We start from the raw sequence: 22975 nt of genomic DNA on the forward strand, positions 1-22975 counted from the left end.
GATCAGACAAAACCAAGACATTAGAGAACTAAAGGTAGGGAACAACACCCACACCACAGCTGCATTCGCAGACGATCTTCTGATCTTAATGTCCAATCCCAAAAAAGCACTCTGCCAAAAGCTTAGAAATTTTTGAACTTTTCGGGAAAATCTCAAATTTTAAAGTAAATTATAGTAAATCTGAAGCCCTAAACATCACAGCCCCAAACACTATAAAACTCATTCAAAAAACAACATCCCATTATATGGCCCTCCTCAGGCCTAAAACATCTAGGTATCATATTGCCTTTCTTTTTAAAGCCAACTATGTCCCTCTCCTTAAGAAAGTACACACTAAACTTCAGCAATTAAAAGTTCCATACCTCTCATGGATAGGCAGGAAAAAACTTAATCTCCACCTACATCCTCCCCTATATCCTCTACACTCTACAGACAGTACCAATAGAAATACCAATGAGTTTATTTACCAAACTAAACCAAGCTTTTAATCATTTCATTTGGAATAAACGCAAATCCCGCCTAGCTCTTACTTATCTAAGCCAGAAAAGAGCGCAAGGGGGCTTTAACCTTCCCAACGTCCTACTCTACTAGAAGGCCATTCACTTAGCCAGATGGCTATCATTAGCTAACCTAGATAAAAATCCACCAGACACAAAACTCGAAAAATACGCTTTGCAGCCCAAAGATCAATACCATCTCTGGTCACCCGGCCCTCTCACAAACACTCTCTCAAATCTAAGCCCAACCACGAGAGGTACTATTAAAGTAGTCCGCTCCTTACGGCACGATAAAGATCCCTTAGCAAAAATAGCCCCAATGACTCCAGCCTCCCTAATCCTGGCAATATTAGCAAACAAACCGAAGGAGGTGACCGGAGCCTGGACACTCCTCAGCTCAACAACTATAGCCGAGATAGTAAAAAATTGCCGTCTTACTAATCCATCTCAAATCAAAATATTAATTCCAGACAAACCAGTCAATTTCATAGAGAGCCTAGATCTATATAACTCTATCAAAAGATTTCAAACAATCAGAATAAGAGACCCCCTCTGGTATGAGGCTTACGTATCCTTTATACCACTTCCAAAGAAAAACATGACTCTCTTGTATAAGAGCCTGCTCCTCAACCAAGCCCCAGATAAACCTTGGTATATCAGAGAATGGGAAAACGAGTTAAAAATTTCCCTAAACAAGAAAGAGACCCAGAAAGTCCTCAGCAATTCGCATGGATTTTCCAGATGCGTCCGGATTCAGGAAAACTCGTTTAAAATCCTAACCAGATGGTACAAAACACCTGACTACCTATACAAAGCAAACCTCTCGCCAAACAATAGCTGCTGGAGGTGTGATGCCGATAGGGGCTCTATCCTACATATTTGGTGGCAATGCCCTGCTATAAAACCATTCTGGGAGAAAATTACCAACCAAATAAATAAAATATGCAAAACTTCATACACTTTTACCCCAGAAGAGGTCCTCTTATGGAAACCCACCCCACAGTTCACACCTCGAAGAAGCACCTGCCGACGATACTCCTGTCAGCGGCTAAACTAATCATCCCACTCCTTTGGAGGGAAAAATCAACCCCCACTCTAGACCTCTGGAGAGACAAAGTCTCCCAGATCTACAGATTTGAGGAACTAGTAGCTTGGGAAACAGCAAACAGAGAGAGTTTCCTTTCAGTCTGGAATCCCTGGATCCATTATTTCGCTGCACCTCATTAAGATCGGACTTCCCACTTTAGTTCTTACCATCGCCAAAACTCACCCTGGCTCATCATTTTGGGGCATCATTTTTTTCTGCGGCTGATAAGACCCTATAGAATCTATACAGGATACCAAGTACCAGTTACAGGTGAACTAGGACCTCCGATACAGGCGGGGCACCCAGTTCATATACGGGGTTCGCGCTGAGCACCAGGTGAGTTCAATTTACTTTATTCCTGTATTTACAACATCCATTCATGTTGGGTGGCGCGGATCATCCCTCCTTTATTTCTGTAGCAAGAGTACAGGTGAACCCCTCAAACCATTCAGTAGCAAGTGTATAGGCCGACCCCAGTAACATTTTTGTTGCAAGAGTATAGGCGGACCCCTGTAACATTTCTGTAGCAGAAGTATAGGCGGACCCCTGTAACATTTCTGTAGCTAGAGTATATGCGAACCCCTCAAACCTTTCAGTAGCAAGTGTATAGGCGGACTCCAGTAACATTCCTGTAGCAGAAGTATAAGGGGACCCCTGTAACATTTCTGTAGCAAGAGTATAAGGGGACCCCTGTAACACTTCTGTAGCAAGAGTATAGACGAACCCCTCAAAGCTTTTAGTAGCAAGAGTTTAGGCAGACCGCAGTAACATTTCCGTAGCAGAAGTATAGGCAGACCCCTGTAACATTTCTGTAGCAAGTGTATAAGCGGACCCCAGTAACATTTCTGTAGGAAAAATATAGACAGACCCCTGTAACATTTCTGTAGCAAGAGTATAGGCGAACACCTGAAAAAATGTGGTTACCAAAAGTGTAGGCGAAGGCGAGAAAAATTAGTTAGATAACAGTATAGGCGAGGGCCAGAAAAATTGGTGTACAAGATTACAAGTGCACCCTTGAAAAATTGCTCAACTGAGAGGGCAGGTGAAACCCATAAACATTTTTTAAAAGATACAGCTCGCTGTTGCTTAATTTGTATCAGACCCTTGAGGCAGCCCTCTGAAAAAATTGGTTTCAGTTAAAGTATAAGAACATTTGAAACTTTTAAAAATGGTAAAAAAAACTTTTAAACAGAGCCTTTTGGTCCGCAGACAAATTGGCACTTCAGCGTGATGACATGCTGTTTTAGGAGGAGGAGGAGGAGGAGGAGGAATAATAATATCCAAGAGTGATTGACAAAGCTAATTCCCCCCTTTTTTGTGGTGATAGAGGATGCATTTTTCTCCTGTTGCAGCGAAAAGAATCATTAGGTTCCACTGCATTCTATCGGTGGAATAGAGAAGTCTGGGGAAATCCAGCCTTTGTTCATCTTTATAAGTGTAAGCATGTCAGCGCTGGCAGTTGACAGGCGGGTACGGGTATCCGTGATGATCCCCCCAGCTGCACTTAACACCGTCTCTGACAAGACGGCAGCGGCAGGACAGGCGAGCACCTCCAGGGCCTACAGCGCAAGTTCGTGCCACGTGTCCAGCTTTGACACCCAATAGTTGTGTGGAGCAGAGGCATCATGGAGGACGGTGGTACGATCGGCTATGTACTCCCTCACCGTCTTTTTACAGTGCTCCCTCCGACTTAGCCTTGACTGGGGAGTAGTGATAGAGTCTTGCTGGGAAGCCATAAAGCTGGCAAAGGCCTTGGAAAGTGTTCCCCTACCTGGACATGCTGCCTGATCCCCACGCCTACACTGCTACTTGGCACTCTGAACTGCGTCTTCTGCCACTAGCGCTGTCGGATGGGAACTGTTGCATTACTTTTTCCACCAGCGCCCTGTGGTATTGCATCACTCTTGTACCCAGAATGCGTCTAATGCGAGGGTCACAGGAAAGGCAGCCTAACATGAAGTCAGCCATGTGTGCCAGGGTCCCAGTATGCAACACATCGCTGAAAGTCATCCTCCTCCTCCTCAGCCCATACACACTGAACAGATGAGAGGCAAGCAAAATGGGTACCCTCTGCAGTGTGCCCAGCTGTCTCTTCCCCCTCCTCCATCTTCTCCCCCTCCCCCTCCTCCTCCAAAACGCGCTGAGATATAGACATGACTGTGGTCTGGCTATCAAGCGACATACTGTCCTCCCCCATCTCCTGCTCCAACCACAAAGCATCGGCCTTTATGCTTAGCAGCGAACTTCTCAGCAGTCAAAGCAGCAGGATGGTAACACTAATGATGGGTAGACTCCTCAAAGTTTCCGAGGACCTGGCAGATGTCTGCCATCCATGCCCACTCCTCAGAAAAGAGTTGCGGAGGCTGACTACCACTCTGCCGCCCATGTTGCAGCTGGCATTCCACTATTGCTCTATGCTGCTCGTACAGCCTGGCCAACATGTGCAGTGTAGAATTCCAGCGCGTGGGCACGTCGCACAGCAGTCGGTGCACTGGCAGCTGAAACTGACATTGCAGGGTCCTCAGGGTGGCAGTGTCCGTGGTGGACAAGCTGAAATACTTTGCAGTAGCCTACAAAATATTAGAGTGCTGTTTCACGGTGAGACCTCGGTGTAATGCACTGCAGACTGAGAACGCTATAAGCGAAAGGCTGGGAACAGGCCTACATGCGTAATAAAAAAATTTGCTGCACTACAACTCCTAGCCAGCCACAACTATAATGAGCACGGTGAGAAGTTGCCCTAAAAAGGTCGGTTGGGGTTTTTGTACAGAGGATCGCGACTGTAAAACTTTCCCAATAAAGGGAGCTCTGTCCCTAAACTCTGCGTAGTGCACTGCAGGCTGAGAACGCTATAGCTGAAATACTTTGCAGTGGCCTAGGAAATATTAGAGTGCTGTTTCACGGTGAGACCTCGGTGTAATGCATTGCAGGCTGAGAACGCTATAGCTGAAATACTTTGCAGTGGCCTAGGAAATATTAGAGTGCTGTTTCACGGTGAGACCTCGGTGTAATGCACTGCAGGCTGAGAACGCTATAAGTGAAAGGCTGGGAACAGACCTACATGCATAATAAAAAAAATTGATGCACTTCTGCTCCCAGCAGCCACAACTATAATGCACACGGTGAGAAGTTGCCCTAAAAAAGGACGGCCGGGGTTCTTGTACAGAGGATCACGACTGTAAAACTTTCCCTATATAAGCAGCTCTTTCCCTCAACTCTGCCTACGGCACTGCAGACTGAGGGCTGGAATGCTCTGCAAAGAGATATATATTTAAAAAAATAGCTATACAGCCAGTGAACAATGCTGATAACTGCGGCAACTTCACCGCACCCAAGAAAAGGGTATTGTGCGACGCTCTGCCCATGGACAGAAAGCTATAAAGCCAGTGCATAGTGCTGATAACAGGGGCAACTTCACCGCACCCAAGAAAAGGGTATTGTGCGACGCTCTGCCCATGGACAGAAAGCTATAAAGCCAGTGCATAGTGCTGATAACAGGGGCAACTTCACTGTACCCAACGAATGGGTATTGTGCAATGCTCTACCCAGGGACAGAAAGCTATACAGCCAGTGGATAGTGCTGATAACAGGGCAACTTCACAGCACCCAGCGAAAGGCTATTGTGCGACGGTCTGCACAGGGGCAGAAAGCTATACAGCCAGTGCATAGTGCTGATAACAGGGGCAACTTCACCGCACCCAGCGAAAGGGTATTGTGCGACGGTCTGCACAGGGGCGGAAAACTATATAGCCAGTGGATTGTGCTGATAACTGCGGCAACTTCACCCCACACATTGAATGGTATCTGTGAAATGCTGTTCTGCAGTGGGCCAGGAAATTGGTGCACTACTGCTCCCAGCCAGCCACAACTGTAATGCACACTATGAAGAGTAGCCCTAAGAAGGACCATTGGGGTTCATGAAGACAGGATCCTACTCTAACACTTTCCCTATATAAGCAGCTCTTTCGCTCAACTCTGCCTACGCACTGCAGACACAGAACAGTGTAGGTTTAATGGCCTGCATAGGCCTAGATGCTTGAAAAAAAATATTGGTGCACTACTGCTCCCAGCCAGCCACAACTGTAATGCACACAATGAGGAGTACCCCTAAGAAGGACCGTTGGGGTTCTTGAAGACAGGATCCTACTCTAACACTTTCCCTATATAAGCAGCAGCACTTTCCCTAACCTCTGCCAGCATGCGTCTGAGGGGAGCCGCGGGTGGGACTTGTTTACGTACTCGGCGGTCACCTGATTGGCCCAGCCACTTAATACTTTGGGGTGGGATAGGGTTGGCCATCACAGGAGGAAGTGGTAATGCCTTCCCCGCATGTCTATTGGCAAGAAAATGGCGTTAAACATGCGAGGAAGGAAATGCAATTGACTCGAGTACCGCGTGGTGTTCGTCTCGAGTAACGAGCATCTCGAGTACCCTAATACTCAAACGAGCATCAAGCTCAGACCAGTGTGCTCGCTCATCTCTATCAATAGGACTTTCTAATGTTAAAAACGCGTCGCAAGTTTGAGCTTTACAATTTTTGTGCGATGCATTTTTAACATTAGAAAGTCCCATTGACAATCGCGTGAAAAAAAGCGCGCAAGAAAAATGCAAATGAAGGAGCCCTGAGGCTTAATCTGCATCTGTAAAGTCTGAGCAATTTTACTTCAAAACCACAAGATTACGTTCTTCAGTGGAAAAGGTTTCTGCTGCAGAATTAAGGACGTCCTGCAGAATTGTTGTTGCTTATTCCTAACATCCAGGAGATGCAATTGTGCAATTACAATCGGCATTAAAAAAATTCAAGAAATTCTGTGACAAGTTGCGCAGAACGCATTCCACAGTTAAAAATGAAACAAAATATGCAGCACTTAGTAAAAGGTTCCATGTAAAAGGTCCCAAATAATGCCTTGCATGGGCACATAGTGGTGAAAATAGGAGAAAAAGTCACAAAAATCAGGTAAGGCAAATACAAATGATTGGGGTCCTAATAGTCTCCTATAGAGATGAGCGAGCACCAAAAAGCTCGGGTGCTCGTTACTCGGGATGAAATTATCACGATGCTCGAGGGTTCGTTTCGAGTAACGAACCCCATTGAAGTCAATGGGCGACCGGAGCATTTTTGTATATCGCCGATGCTCGCTAAGGTTTTCATGTGTGAAAATCTGGGCAATTCAAGAAAGTGATGGGAACGACACAGCAACGGATAGGGCAGGCGAGGGGCTTAATGTTGGGCTGCATCTCAAGTTCCCAGGTCCCACTATTAAGCCACAATAGCGGCAAGAGTGGCCCCCCCCCCCTCCCAACAATTTTTACTTCTGAAAGGGCCTCATTAGCAATGCATACCTTAGCTAAGCACCACACTACCTCCAACAAAGCACAATGACTGCCTGCATGACACTCCGCTGCCACTTCTCCTGGGTTACATGCTGCCCAACCCCCCCCCTCCCCCGCACGACCCAGTGTCCACAGCGCACACCAAAGTGTCCCTGCGCAGCCTTCAGCTGCCCTCATGCCACACGCTGGCCTCATAGCTACACCACCCTCATGTCTATTTATAAGTGCGTCTGCCATGAGGAGGAACCGCAGGCACAAACTGCAGAGGGTTGGCACGGCTAGGCAGCGACCCTCTTTAAAAGGGGCTGGGCGATAGCCCACAATGCTGTACAGAAGCAATGAGAAATATAATCCTGTGCCACCGCCATCAGGAGCTGCACACATGGTCATAGCAATGGGGAACCTATGTGCCACACACTATTCATTCTGTCAAGGTGTCTGCATGCCCCAGTCAGACCGCGTTTTTTTATAAATAGTCACAGGCAGGTACAACTCCGCAATGGGAATTCCGTGTGCACCTACAGCATGGGTGGCTCCCTGGAACCCACCCGCTGTACATAAATGTATCCCACTGCAGTGCCCTGGACAGCAGAGCTAACGTCAGATTAAATGCAGGTGGGCTTCGGCCCACACTGCATGCCCCAGTCAGACTGGGGTTCTTTATAAGTGGACACATGCAGTTACAACTCCGTGTGCACCCACAGCATGGGTGGGTCCTAGGAAGCCACCGGCGGTACATAAATATATCCCATTGCATTGCCCAACACAGCTGAGGTAATGTCATCTTTAATGCAGGTGGGCTTCGGCCCACACTGCATGCCCCAGTCAGACAGGGGTTCTTTAGAAGTGGACACATGCAGTTACAACTCCGTGTGGACCGACAGCATGGGTGGCTCCCTGGAACCCACCGGTGGTACATAAATATATCCCATTGCAGTGCCCAGCACAGCTGAGGTAATGTGATGTTTAATGCAGGTGGGCTTGGGCACGCACAGCAGAGCCAGGAAAGAATTTTGCGCACGCCTGCAGTGAGACGTAGGTGCGTATGACTGAGCTACTGGAATTCACAGCGCAGAAGCAGTCAAGTGGCTAGACGCCACTAGTAGGCCTTAAGTATTTTGCTGCTATTTTTTGAACGGCAGAGCTGAGACAGTAGACAGATACTGTAGGCAGCGTATATATGTATACTGTTTCAATGTGGACAGGATGACGGCGGTGATGTAACGGGCACCGCAGAGCCAGGAAACACTTTTGTGCAAGCCTGCTGTAACGCTTAGCTGCGTATTAATTAGGACTACTACCCCCAGCAGACACGCAGTACACTGAGGACGGTCACAGGCAGCCCAAATATAGTTTTTTTCCCAAATTTGTTTGAAAAAGCCCACTGCCTATATAGACAGTATATCTCTTTCACCTTTCTTACTGTCCCTGCCTCACCAGTACTGGCCCTATACTATGTACAATGACTGTAGACTGAGGACGCAATGGTCTGCACGCCCGATATACAAAAAAAAATAATATGTGCAACACTGCTAAAAGCAGCCTCCACAGTACTGCACACGGTCAGATGTGGCCCTAAGAAGGACCGTTGGGGTTCTTGAAGCCTAATATAACTCCTAACGCTCTCCCTATAGCAGCTACAGCATCAGCAGCACTTTCCCTCCTCTATATCAGAATGCATCTGCGGCGAGTCGCGGGAGGGGCTGATTTATATACTCGGGTGACACCTGATCTCGCCAGCCACTCACAGCAGGGGGGTGGTATAGGGCTGGAACGTCACAGGAGGAAGTTGTAATGCCTTCCCTGTCTTTCTATTGGCCAGAAAAGCGCGCTAATGTCTCAGAGATGAAAGTGAAAGTAACCCGAACATCGCGTGGTGCTCGTTACGAGTAACGAGCATCTCGAACACGCTAATGCTCGAACGAGTATCAAGCTCGGACGAGTACGTTCGCTCATCTCTAGTCTCCTAATCAGTTAGCCTGGGGCGCTAATACCTGCTGTTATGGGTTGCTCAGGGCTCTGGTGGTGAAAGGAGAAATGTATCTCACTGTCATAATTGTCTCTGCTGAAGTCTCAGCTGGCACTTGTCTGTACCCCGTGATGCCACATTAGTGAAATGTTAGGTTTGCTTTGGGTAATACAAGTTTTGTGGCAGGCAACTGGCAGCTGTTTGCACTACATCCCCACATATCTTGTCCCCCTATCAGCGGAGTGGCTAACAGTCTTCTGTGTCCCTGATGGCTTTGATGCATATGTTGGAGTGCATCTAACTAGTCAAGTAGAGACTGCTGGTGATAAGACGTCTTACTATGCCCTTTCCAGCTCAGTCACCTCCTCTTCCCACTCCTAGCCACCAGTGCCAGGTATAGAGTCAGGATCTACCATCTCCAATTCCCCCAGCCTTCATATACATCAACCTCTTCTCTTATTCCTCTCAGACCTGAAATGGTGGCCTCTACTGTATCACATCACAGTAAGGTGCTGCTTCAGGAGACAAATGAGAGGAATTGATTATGAAAGATTGTGCAGACAACTACTGTTACCAGGGGGTTCTATCAGTTACCAATTTGTGGAAGAGGGACATAGAGAAAAACTGTTTTGAAAAAAGTTTTTCAAAAAGTTTCCTGAAGACTGTTAGATTTACTACAGAAATATATATATATTGGCTCTGAGGAGAACGTAGTTGAGGTTTTATTTTCATTACGTTATTTTTTAGTTTATACCATTATCTCATTCCAACAAAAGCAGGTACTCAGGACTATAAGGCCACCTACACACGAGCATATATGCATTGCGGAATGCAGGGCGAGCATCCGTCCCAGGGTTCCGCAGCAAATTGCGTCCATAGTAGGCTAAGAAAAAAGCATTTTCCTGCACACAGGCAGAAGTCAATTAGCGATCTTCTGTTAGCGGAGAAAAAATTGTAGCATGCTCTATTTTTGTGCAGTGTCCGCAAGGCTGGTTACCCGTGTTATCGCCCAGCAATGGGTGGGAAAATCTGTACTGCACATGTCCGAGCTGTCCAGACCATCCGTAGTATAGATAAAGAAAACGACTGACAGGTACACCGGGTCACCGGCCTCGCACAGGGTTGGATGAAGTCTGCAGCAGACACTGCAATAAAATTGAAATGCTCCAGAAGGGAATTCCGCACTGCATGTCCATCTCTGCTTGGGTTTTGTGTGGATTATTTCTGCAGCTTGTGGACAAGATGTTCAAAATCTCATATACTTCCCAGAACATGTATTCTAGTATAGCCAGGCAGCAATCACATAGGGAAAGAGAGTTGTCCAGCTCCACAACTAATATATAGTGTATGCTACATATTCTTCTCACCTCCTATATATATACATGGTGAATATAATTACAGTATCCCTATTCAGAGATGTCTAGAGAGGGATACACTGGGTGTAACTGAACCAGACTTGGTAATAATACTATCCCGGATATACGTCAGCCATCCATGGGAGGAAAAACTCTCAACAATCAGAAGTTGGTGTAGATGTTGTTGAGAGGTCTATGGGGAATCTGCAGGGGGCAAGCAGTGCATGTGATGCTTTTACACACAGTTTGACATGATACAGTTTACAGCGCTGAAAATCCTGCTTCTGGTGGTGAGATGTAGAACAGTTTTTTTCACATGAATCTCTTCCTCATGTCCTGGCAGGGGCGTAACTATAGAGAGTGCAGGGGATGCGGTTGCACCCGGGCCCAGGAGCCTTGGGGGTCCCATAAGGCCTCTCTTCTACATATAGGAAGCCCAGTACTATGAATAAAGCATTATAGCTGGGGGCCCCGTTCCAGGTTTTGCATTGGAGCCCAGGAGCTTCAAGTTACGCCTCTGTGTCCTGGCATTGGTTACGTGCAGCAGAATTTCATAAAACATGGCAGATATCGACAGAGCCATACCCAGAATAAATGGTAGCAAATTGGAATTAATCAGGCAGTTTATTCCTGTTGGGTACAGGCTTCAGTAAGTAGGGTGCCCACCATGATCACCTATACACTCTTGGATCCTCGCAGGCATTGAATCAATAAGTGTTCAGATATATTGTTGGGGTCTATCCATGCCTGCAGGACTTGTACAGTCAGTTGTAATACAGTATGTGGTTGGTGGCCGTATGACATGATGCGTCTCTATTGGGGATAAACCTTGGTTCCATGCAAGCTAATCCAAGGTTGTTACATCTTTCAAGACGTGTCTTGTGATTTCTGCATTAAGCGGATGGTCATTATCCTGTTGGAAGACACTATCATGAAGGGATTGACAACAGGGTGAATCACTGTCTACATACTGATCGGCAGTCATTGTGCCTTCAAAAACCACCAACTAGTCCCGTTGTTTCAAATGTTGTCAAAGTTATAGAATTTCTGTACAAGCAGCTCCCCATACTCTAACATAAGGACAGAACTACAAGTTCCAACATTCTCCTGGCTGCCTTCTCTCACACAACTGCTGACATCTTGTAGGGAAGACTTCATAACTTCACATAATACAAAGCTCCTCCCCCTAGTGTCAAATGACAACGACTTCAAGGCAGCTCCATCACCCCACTTATCCTCAGTACTGCTGAGCTCTGTCCTCATGTACTGGTCACATGATTATATCATCACAGCTCCTTCACCATCACCTAACCTCACTGATGCTGAGCTCTGTCCTAATGCACAGGTCACATGATTATATCATTACAGGTCCATCACCACCACCTATCCTCAGTACTGCTGAGCTCTGTCCACATGTACTGGTCACATGATTATATCATCACAGGTCCTTCACCATCACCTATCCTCAGTACCCCTGAGCTCTGTACTCATGTACTGGTCACATGATTATATCATCACAGCTCCTTCACCATCACCTAACCTCACTGATGCTGAGCTCTGTCCTAATGCACAGGTCACATGATTATATCATTACAGGTCCATCACCACCACCTATCCTCAGTACTGCTGAGCTCTGTACTCATGTACAGGTCACATGATTATACCATCACAGGTCCATCACCCCACTTATCCTCAGTACCCCTGAGCTCTGTACTCATGTACTGGTCACATGATTATATCATCACAGCTCCTTCACGATCACCTAACCTCACTGATGCTGAGCTCTGTACTCATGTACAGGTCACATGATTATATCATTACAGGTCCATCACCCCACTTATCCTCAGTACTGCTGAGCTCTGTCCTCATGTATTGGTCACATGATTATATCATCACAGGCCCATCACACCCACTTATCCTCAGTACTGCTGAACTCTGTCCTCATGTACTAGTCTTCCCACCGGCAGATCTCACCTGCTCCAAGATATCTAATACCCAGAACCATAAGTCCCATCATCCACACAGACATGTACACAGAGCGCTCTATTACACCAGTATAATAACCCTTCATGATGAGACTGATGGCTGATAAAAAACATCTTTGGATGAAGCTGCTGGAGGTTGTTAGTTAGTGTCATTCTCTCAGCAGTTGTCGGTGCAGTTATTGTACATGTTGTCAGGTATGATGCTGTATCCAGTTCGCTGTGTGATGTATGGAGAGAAAAGCAACGTCTCTTACCTGAACATAACACTTCCATCAGAGATCCAGAATGATATAGACCATCGTATATCCCATATTTACACTGTGACAAGGACATCTCTTCTCCTGTACATAGTATATACGACATCCACCTGCCATCATTCACAAATATATCCCCTCTGGTCACAAGATGTTGTAGATTTGCAGTGTTACATCCCAGCTCTCTACAAACTATATTTGCAATGTTTTCTCTGTCGCCAATTTCATAATCCACTCCCCACCATTCTCCTTTATGTCTCACTTGCACTAATCCTTCACATTCAGTGTTTCCTCCATAAAGTCTCACTGGAGCTGTGAAAATAAACGGAAATGAATATAAAAATCCCTGAATATAAGGAAATACTAGTATAACAGCGCTTGTCTCACCATGACGTCCCCTCTCCATATGCCTATTAATCACAATGCACATCTTAGAGGGGTGACTAGTCCTCGAGGTCCCTCTCTGTGAGCCAGAATGAGGAGGGGCAGCTGGTGGATCTGGTAGATTCTGCATCACATGGGAGTCAATTCACCAGAATCCCCAGATGTGGCTCCCAGAGATCCCAGCTGATGGTCATGGACTAGAGAAGCCGGAGCCAACTTCTTATAACAGCAGTCTTCATGAGAGAATCCCTAAGAGCAGCGACCAATAGTAATATCTAACAGTAATAGCAGGTGTGCTGCTTGTTTTAAAAGCAATGTCATAGAGTTTGCAAATTACAAATTCTGCGTAGTGAACAAAGCAACCAAGCCCGTGCCTGTTCCAAGGAAAACTATAGAGCTACAGGTTTCTTGCACTTTAGAAAATTTTCATTTTAGGATAAGGAGGGGAAGGAGCAAAAATGGCAATAGCAGGAGATGGAAAGCAATAATAATTCTATCACCAGCAGCAGCAACAACACCCTTAAGGCACTGTTTGTTCCTTGGGGAAACATGAGAGCTGTAGCTTCATATTTCCATGTTGACATTTTTCATTTGGGCAGAAGTAGGAGGAGGAAAAATGGCAAAAGAAGAAGGCCTGCAGCACCAGCACCATTACCAGTAAAAATACCTTGAGAGTACAGTATGGTCTTTGATATAAATTTAAGCTTAATCATATGTGTTTAAAAGTTGTAAGCTAATTAATCAGTGGAATCTGGCATGGGAGTGAGGAAGTCAAGTGACATAAATGCCTGGTTCATTTTTATAAATGTAAGGCGATCCACATTGTCTGAGGTGAGGCAGATTTGTCTGTCCGTTTTCACACCACCAGGTGTACTGAATATTAGAGATGAACGAGCATGCTAAAGTTGCTAAGCCTACTGAAGACAGGGCTTCAGAGGGGGAGGTAAGTGCAGCACCAGAACAGGTTGGAAGAGGCAGTGGGGTGGCCAGAGGGAGAAGCAGGGCCACAGCAAATAATCCCCCAACTGTTCCCCACAGCACCTACTCACGGCAATCCTCCGTGCAGAGGGCTAGGTGTTCAAAGGTCTGGAGGTTTTTTATTGATAGCATGGACGACCGACGAACAGTGGTGTGTAACCTGTGCCACACCAAGATCAGCAGGGGAGCCACCACTACCGACCTGACTACCACCAGCATGCTCAGGCATATGATGACCAAGCACTCCACGAAGTGGAACGAAGGCCATTCACCGCCTGTGGGTCACACCACTGCCTCTTCCCCCGTGTCACATCCTGGCACAGAGATGAAATCCCCCTCCCAGGACGCAGGTATAAGTGTCTCCCGGCCTGCACCCACACCTTCAACTCCATGGACCTCCACTGCCTCCACCAATGTGTCCCAGCGCAGCGTTCAGCTGTTGATAACCCAAGCATTGGAACGCAAGCAGAAATATGCATCCACCCAACCGCATGCACAATCGCTAAACGTGCATATTTCCAAACTACTGAGCCTGGAGATGCTGCCATATAGGCTGGTAGAAATTGAGGCTTTCCACAACCTCATGGCGGTGGCCATCCCTCGGTATTCGGTCCCCAGTCACCACTATTTTTCCCGCTACGCCGTCCTACACCAGCACGTGTTACAGAATATAAACTATGCCCTCACCAATGCGGCTACTGGGAAGGTCCACTTAACCACCGACATGTGAACAAGAGCTGGCAGGCAGGGACACTACATCTTCCTGATGGCACATTGGGTTAACCTGGTGGAGACTGGGACCGAGTCTGACCCTGGGTATGCTCACGTGCTCCCCACACCAAGGATTGCGGGTCCTACCTCAGTCAAGGTTTCTCCGGCTTTTTATGCCACCTCCTCCAAATACTCCCCTCCTCCTCCTCCACCTCTCAATTACCATCTGTGAGCACTTTGCCTTCAGTCGGTAGCTCGAGGTGCTGCAACACTTCCGTGGGGAGGTGTCAGCAGGCCATGCTGAAACTCCTCAGCTTAGGTGACAATGGGCACACCGCCCAAGAGCTGTTACAAAGTTTGACAGAGCAGACAGATCTGTGGCTTTCACCCATGAACCTCCAACCAGGCATTGGTCAGCTGCAACATGGGCATCGGAGTGGTAGTCAGCCTCCACAGTTCTTCACAGAGGAGTGGTCATCTTTCGGGTCTTGGGAAACTTTGAGGAGTCTAAACAAATGGTGAGTGGTGATGCGGCCAATATCAGCGTAACCATCCCACTGATTTGCCTGCTGAAAAGGCCGCTGCTAAGAATTAAGGCGGATGCTTTGCGGATAGAACAGGAGATAGGGGATGACAATGCGTCGCTTGATAGCCAGACCACCCTCACGTCTGTTTCTCAGAGCGTATTGAAGGAGGAGGAGGAGGAGGGGGAAGAGACTGCTGCCCACACATGCAGAGGGTACCCATGCTACTTCCTTCACATCTGTTCAGTGTGTATGGGCTGAAGAGGAGGAGGAGGATGAGAAGAAGGAGGAGATGGAGAGTCACCCTCCTAGTGAGGAAAGTGATGTGTTGTGTACTGGGACTCTGGCACACATGGCTGACTTCATGTTAAGCTGCCTTTCCCGTGACCCTCACGTTAGACGCATTTTGGCTAACACGGATTCACCCTTCTCGACCCACGGTATAAGGATAACCTTTCCACTCTCCTTCCCGAAGAGGAAAGGAGTACGAGAGTGATGCAATACCACAAGGCCCTGGTGGAAAAGCGGATACTGAAGTTCCCATCTGACAATGCTAGCGGTAGTGGATGTAGTTCAGGGGGCCAACTAGTAGGGGAGACGCGGGCAACAGGCAGTATGTCCAGCGCAAGCAGGGGAACACTCTCCATGGCCTTTGCCTGTTTTATGGCACCCCAACCAGACTGTGTCACCACTCCCCAGCAGGGGCGTAGCTAGAGGCTCATGGGCCCGGGTGCAAAAGTTTAGCTTGGGGCCCCCTTCCAGACCCGTCCACCCACCACTCCTTTTCACAGCTACTCCTGGTATATCACTTTTAGCTACATTACTGTTTTTTTTTTTAATGACCCATCAATGGATCATTAGTAATCAGGGGTTTTAGATTTTTAAAACATTCAGAACACAAGCCTCAAGGCATGCTTTGCTTCCCCAAGAAAGAAAAAAATAATTATATATACACATACGTACATACAGGCACACATACATTGGAGACAGCATAAGCTAACTTTTATAACATGTTAGGGCTCATGTCCATGACCAGGTTTTCACCACGTATTATGCACACGTGGTAATCCCAGCATGCTCTCTTTCTCTGCGTACCACGTAATGTGAGCCCTGTACACTTGTATGATACACTGCCCATACACATTACATTGTTTCCATACGCATTGTCACTCTAAACAGAGTGGGGAATTAAAAAAAGAATCCCCCTGTGCATGCGCAGTGCCACAAAAAGCCATATGCGGTCCCTGCCGGCAGCATGCATGACTGGGAAGTGTGTGAGATGCTGGTGGTCCCCCACAGTGTTGTCGGCTTACGGCTGTGGCATTGAGCCCTTAGTCACCAATACAGCGGCTCAGTTCTAGCATACCTCTAATAGTGAAGTCAGGTGCCGGCTTGCAGAGCACCCCTCACTCACCCCCCTCGTCCCCCCCATTCCCCATCACACAGAACACCCCTCACTCACCCCCACTCCCCATCACACAGAACACCCCTCACTCACCCCCACTCCCCATCACACAGAACACCCCTCACTCACCCCCACTCCCCATCACACAGAACACCCCTCACTCACCCCCACTCCCCATCACACAGAACACCCCTCACTCACCCCCACTCCCATCACACAGAACACCCCTCGTCCCCCCCACTCCCCATCACACAGAACACCCCTCACTCACCCCCACTCCCCATCACACAGAACACCCCTCGTCCCCCCCCCCCACTCCCCATCACACAGAACACCCCTCGTCCCCCCCCCACTCCCCATCACACAGAACACCCCTCACTCACCCCCACTCCCCATCACACAGAACACCCCTCGTCCCCCCCACTCCCCATCACACAGAACACCCCTCGTCCCCCCCACTCCCCATCACACAGAACACCCCTCGTCCCCCCCACTCCCCATCACACAGAACACCCCTCGTCCCCCCCACTCCCCATCACACAGAACACCCCTCGTCCCCCCCACTCCCCATCACACAGAACACCCCTCGTCCCCCCCACTCCCCATCACACAGAACACCCCTCGTCCCCCCCACTCCCCATCACACAGAACACCCCTCACTCACCCCCACTCCCCATCACACAGAACACCCCTCACTCACCCCCACTCCCCATCACACAGAACACCCCTCGTCCCCCCCACTCCCCATCACACAGAACACCCCTCGTCCCCCCCACTCCCCATCACACAGAACACCCCTCGTCCCCCCCACTCCCCATCACACAGAACACCCCTCGTCCCCCCCACTCCCCATCACACAGAACACCCCTCGTCCCCCCCACTCCCCATCACATAGAACACCCCTCACTCACCCCCACTCCCCATCACACAGAACACCCCTCACTCACCCCCACTCCCCATCACACAGAACACCCCTCGTCCCCCCCACTCCCCATCACACAGAACACCCCTCGTCCCCCCCACTCCCCATCACACAGAACACGCCTCACTCATCCCCACTCCCCATCACACAGAACACCTCTCGTCCCCCCCACTCCCCATCACACAGAACACGCCTCACTCACCCCCACTCCCCATCACACAGAACACCTCTCGTCCCCCCCCACTCCCCATTACACAGAACACGCCTCACTCACCCCCACTCCCCATCACACACAGAACACGCCTCACTCACCCCCACTCCCCATCACACACAGAACCCCCCTCACTCACCCCCACTCCCCATCACACAGAACACCCCTCACTCCCTCCCCCTCTTAATCACACAAGAGGACGTTCCCTCTCACTGACTGCACTTACTTTCACTATGGTCTCTGTGCAGGCAGGCAGCTTCTTCTGCGCAGCAGGCAGCTTCTCCTGCACATCGGTGCTTCCTCCCGGACCTCTGCTCAGACTCCTCCCCTCTTATGATGTCAGTGCTGGAGAACCAGATGGGGGAGGAGTCTGAGTGGAGGTCCGGGAGGAAGCACCGATGTGCAGGAGAAGCTGCCTGCCTGCGCAGAGACCATAGTGAAAGTAAGTGCAGTCAGTCAGTGTCGTGGAAAGTAAGCCCCGTGGGCCACCAGGGGCTTAGAGGCCGGGTCGCAACCGCACCCCCAGCGCCCCCTATATGTACGCCAGTGCTCCCCAGTCTAGGCTGACTAGGAGGGAATAGTGTAAAAAGATGGTGAGGGAGTATATTGCCGACTGTACCAATGTCCTCCATGATCCCTCTGCTCCATACAACATGGGAATTGTGGGAGATATCCTATATGTTCACCATTTTGTATGTATTTTCTGTTATCAACTGTGAATATACTGTATTTTGTCTATAATGGTCTGAACTTCTGGGGGAAGGGAACATCACCTCCCCCCCACCTCCACAAGAATTGGAGGAGCTAGTGCTGTGTGCTCAAGAACTGGTAAAACCGGTTCTAACTGGCAGAAAGCTATCTAGGAATGTTTGTCTTAGACAAAGATAGAGAGGAGAAACAGGATGTTCTTCTCATGAGACCAAATTCAAGAATGAACTGAGCGTGCTCACCGAAGTTCCTCCCAGATGGATGACATCACAAGCTACCTCACAAATACCTCCCTCTGAGGACAACCAATCAGCACGCTAAATAATGTAACTGTATACTTCCTGTGTTGAAACTTATTTAAGTTTTACCCGCGCTTAATAAAGCGAGAGACTCTTTTGGGAACACATGATGTAGGCTTGTGGTCTTTGAAGGCTCTCCAGGCCTGTACACATATTATTTAATTTGGAACACACGGTATATCTATAATAGCGAATTTTGCGCTAACAGTATCAAAGATGAACACGTTGCACAAACTTGCGCTGTACACCTTGCTGGCCTACCTTACCGCTAGTGTCTTATCAGAGAGGGTGTTTAGTGCTGCTGGGGGGATTATCACGGATAAGTGTACCCGCCTGTCAACTGACAACGCCGACAGGCTTATACTCGTTAAGATGAACAAAGCCTGGATTTCCCCAGACTTCTCTTCTCCACCAGTGGAATGCAGCTTAACATAAAGTATCTTTAAGCTGCAACTGGAGAACCATGCACCCTCTATCACCACAAAAAAAATGGGGGGAAGTAGCTTGGTCTATCCTTCTCTGATCTTCCTCCTCCTCCTAAACCAGCATTGTCATGTTCAGCACGCTGAACAGACAATTCTTCAGAGGGCCAAACGCTCTGTAAAAAAAAATTTTTTCGGACGGCGGCCTCCAGGTTGTTTTAGCAAGTTAAGCAAGTACGAGCTGTAAGTTAAAAAAATGTTTCTGGGTTTCACCTGCACTCTGGGTAAACAAATTTTTCAGGGGTTCGCCTATACTCTTGGTATACAAATTATTCAGTGGTTTGCCAATACCCTTGGTAAAGCAATTGTTTCAGGGGTTTACCTATACTCTTGGTCAACCAATTTTTAAGGGGTACACCTATACTCTGGGTCAACAAATGTTTCAGGGGTTCGCCTTTGCTCTTGGTGCACAAATCTTTCAAGGGTTCGCCTATACTCTTGGTAAACAAATGTTTCAGGGGTTCACCTGCACTCTGGTTACAAAAATCTTTGGTTTTAGAATAGGTTGTTTAATTGTGGAGATGTGTTGACGTAGTGTCACCTGAGTCCCCTTTATGTCCACGTTTGTGGCTCATGAAATTTTGTGATGGAGGTGGTATGGGATTGGAATTATTGGAACCCAACAGTCCTTTCTAGGACTACAATTCCTCTCATTGTGTGCATCATCAGTTTGGCTGCCTGGGACTATTAGTGCGCACACAGCATTCGCAAGCACCCTGGCTGTATACTGCATACCGTTACCTCTTCTATGCAGTATACTGCTACTGGTGCACACAGACTATATAGCAACTAACAAAACGTCTTTAATTTTTCATTCTTTCATTTGTTTTTTGCTGAAAGCATCTACATAATAGGCCCAAGTGTGTGTCCCATTGATAGAAGTAGCTTGGTCTATCCTTCTCTGATCTTCCTCCTCCTCCTAAACCAGCATGTCAGCATGCTGAACAGCCAATTCTTCAGAGGGCCCCATAGGCTCCTTAAAAACATTTTTTTTTTACCAGGGCTGCCTCCAGCCTCTGTCAAAACTATTTTTTTGGAGGGCGGCCTCCAGGTTCTTGCCACCAATTTTGAAGAGGTTCACTACTACAATTCAGCAAATGTACTCGTTCCTGCATCCTACGCCCACAGAGTGCACAAATGTATTCCAATGCAGTGTCCAGCTATCTGACACCGAGACAGAATGAATTGTCCTGCTTTGGCCACTCAAATTTTTTCATGTGTCCCACTGTCCTTGTAGTGATCAAAGGAAGCGTAACTGATTTCATGAGACATTGACAGTTCCCCTGTATACCTGTGGAGGCAACATTTGTGACACCTCCTGCTTAAAACAAATCTTTTGTTTTAGAATGTGTTGTTGAATTGTGCAGATGGTTAGAAGTACTAGCATCTGGGTCCCCTTTATGGCCACATTTGTGGCTCCTGACAATTTTGTGATGGAGGTGGCATGGGCATTGGAATTCTGATCAGCACTGTATAGTAAGCCAGATATCATTGTACACTGTCTATTTTTGGATTTAAGTGGACGTAAAATACCCTGAGTGGTAAACAGCTGGTTTAGTTTGGGTCTGATAAACGCACGCATCCCTGGGGGTCAGCGCTGGTCGCCATGTATTAGCTCTCGTTTTACAACAGTTATCCAAGATACTGGATTGCAGCTTTCACAGGAAGCGTAACTGATTTAATGAGACTTTTTTTTAAAAACAATTTATTGAAAGAAAAGCAAAGCCAGAGAAAATTAGGTGCATTCAGGCTTCGCAGGGCCAGCGTGTAATATATGTATCAAACAACAAAACATTATAAATATTACACACATAAAAGGAGAAGCGCAGATCTGGCTTACATTGGAAAGAAGGGCGGGGAAGGGGGGGGGGAGTTGGGGGAGTGAAAGGGGAGTAGGGGAGGATAGGTAAGAAAACATACAGCAAGGTACATTCTATATTAACGAGCAGGAAGGATTAGGCAGATCATTGAGACTAGTTTATGGCAAATTAGTTCGTTAGATATCTAGATTGTTTTTGTTTCCCTGAAAATGTATCCAGCGTGTCCAGAGGGCCGTGAAGTCATCTCTTGAGCCAGACTCCCAGGCCAGGATCTCTTCAGAGCGAAAAATTTGTGAGACCCTTTCTATCCATTGGGGGATTTGCAGGATATCTTTCTCTCTCCAAAAAAGTGGGATCATTAGTTTGGCTGCTGCCAGGAGGATTGTCGGCAAGCTTTTGTTAGAGGGTTTGAAATGGCTTGTGGGTAGCCAGAACAAGATCTCCTCCGGTCTAAAGGAGTATGAGGTGTGGCAGATTTTGTTAATGAGGTTGGTGACTGATAGTCAAAAAGGTTTAATCTTTGAGCAATGCCACCATATGCTTAGGGCGGTTCCCCTTTCTGCCTCACATCTCCAGCAGACATCTGATGAAGCAGGAGTCGCTTTAGAAGTTGTGACAGGGGTCCTATACCACCTGGTCAAAATCTTGTAGGAGTTTTCTTGAATACGTACGCATCTAGAGAAACCATGAGAGTTTTTCAAGACTTTGAGGGTCTCCTCTCTGCTAAGGTTAAGTCCCAGCTCTCTCTCCCATTCCCTGAGAAACCAGGGCCTCTCAGGGGCGGTCTCTAAAAGGAGGCCCTTGTAAAGTTGTCTGACCAACTTCTCTCAGGTTGCTAAGATTAGTTGACTGAAATCGCCTCAGAGAGTGATAAAGACTGGCTCTGTTCAAGAAATTTAGAGAGAGATGTGGGAAATAGATATCTAATTGCATCTGGTTTGTTAGTTTGGGGCCTTTAAGGTCTTTAAATTTGTCCCAGACCCCCTCAACTCTAAGTGGTCTGTTCGCTAAGATGGCTGGTATCAAGGAGGCCGGGGCCATTGGGGAAGGGACCTTTCTCCTGCTGCCCCTAGGCGAATTGATCTAAGTACTTTAATTGTGCACTTCGTGATAGGGCTGAAATACGTTTGTTTGCCGAGAGGAGGTCCGTTAACCCAGAGCAGGACCTGGTTGTCTTTGCCTAACATCGATCTTTCCATGCCGAGTGTGGGAGAGGATGTTTCATTGTCTATTAGGGAGATCCATCTGCCAATGTGAATCGCTTTGTAATAAAGCTGGAGGTTTGGAAGTCCAGTGCCTCCCTGAGGGCGTTTTTGAATGAGGAAAGAAAATGCTAACCGCGATTTATGCCCATACCATATGTAACCTCTGAACAGTTTGTGCATTTGTGAGAAGAAAAGCTGGGGACTTCAATTAGGACCGAGCGTAGTATATAAATGATGGGTGGGAGTATATATGTAGATATGATGTTCTTCCTACCCAGCCATGAAATCAGTGGTAGGTTAAGATGCGTGAGCTGGTTCTTCACCTTTTTAATCAGCGGGGTGTAGTTGGCGTCGTATAGTTGGGTGGGGTTAGCAGTTAATATAATGCCTGGGTATTTAATGTTGGAGGAAGGCCATCTAAAGGCGTATTGCTTTTTCGATTTAATGAGATTTTCACAGGTTCACTGTAGACCTTTTGTGGCTACTTTTGCGCCACCTCCTGCTTCAAACCAATCTTTGGTTTTGGAATGCATTGCTGAAATGTGGAGATGTGTAGAAGTACTGGCATCTGAGTCTCCTTTATGCCCATGTTTGTGGCTCCTGACAATTTTGTGACGGAGGTGGCATGGGATTGGAATTATGATCGTACGTTAATTTATCAGCAATTCTCATCAGCATTGTGGGCTATTACCCGCAATTTCACAGAGGGTCACTGCCAGTCCCTGCCAACTCTCTGTAGTGTATGTCTCCTGTTCCTCCTCAGCCAATACGCACTTATAAGTAGACATGAGGGTGGTGTGGCTATCAAGCGACCGTGTGGCATGAGGACAGCTGAACGCTGCACT

General features: G+C 47.6%; 1 protein-coding gene across 1 annotated transcript in view; it reads right to left on the reverse strand.

The window, feature by feature from the left end:
* The window catches only part of LOC136576110 (scavenger receptor cysteine-rich type 1 protein M130-like), a 513398-nt gene that overhangs the window by 429437 nt on the left and 60986 nt on the right, over window positions 1-22975 (reverse strand). Inside the window, exon 2 of the mRNA XM_066575131.1 lies at window positions 12482-12793. Coding sequence (XP_066431228.1) covers window positions 12482-12590 — 109 coding nt within the window. The 5' untranslated portion in view covers window positions 12591-12793. The remainder of the gene's footprint in view (window positions 1-12481; window positions 12794-22975) is intronic.

Source organism: Eleutherodactylus coqui, chromosome 8, assembly GCF_035609145.1.
Source record: "Eleutherodactylus coqui strain aEleCoq1 chromosome 8, aEleCoq1.hap1, whole genome shotgun sequence".
Classification (NCBI taxonomy): Eukaryota; Metazoa; Chordata; class Amphibia; order Anura; family Eleutherodactylidae; genus Eleutherodactylus; species Eleutherodactylus coqui.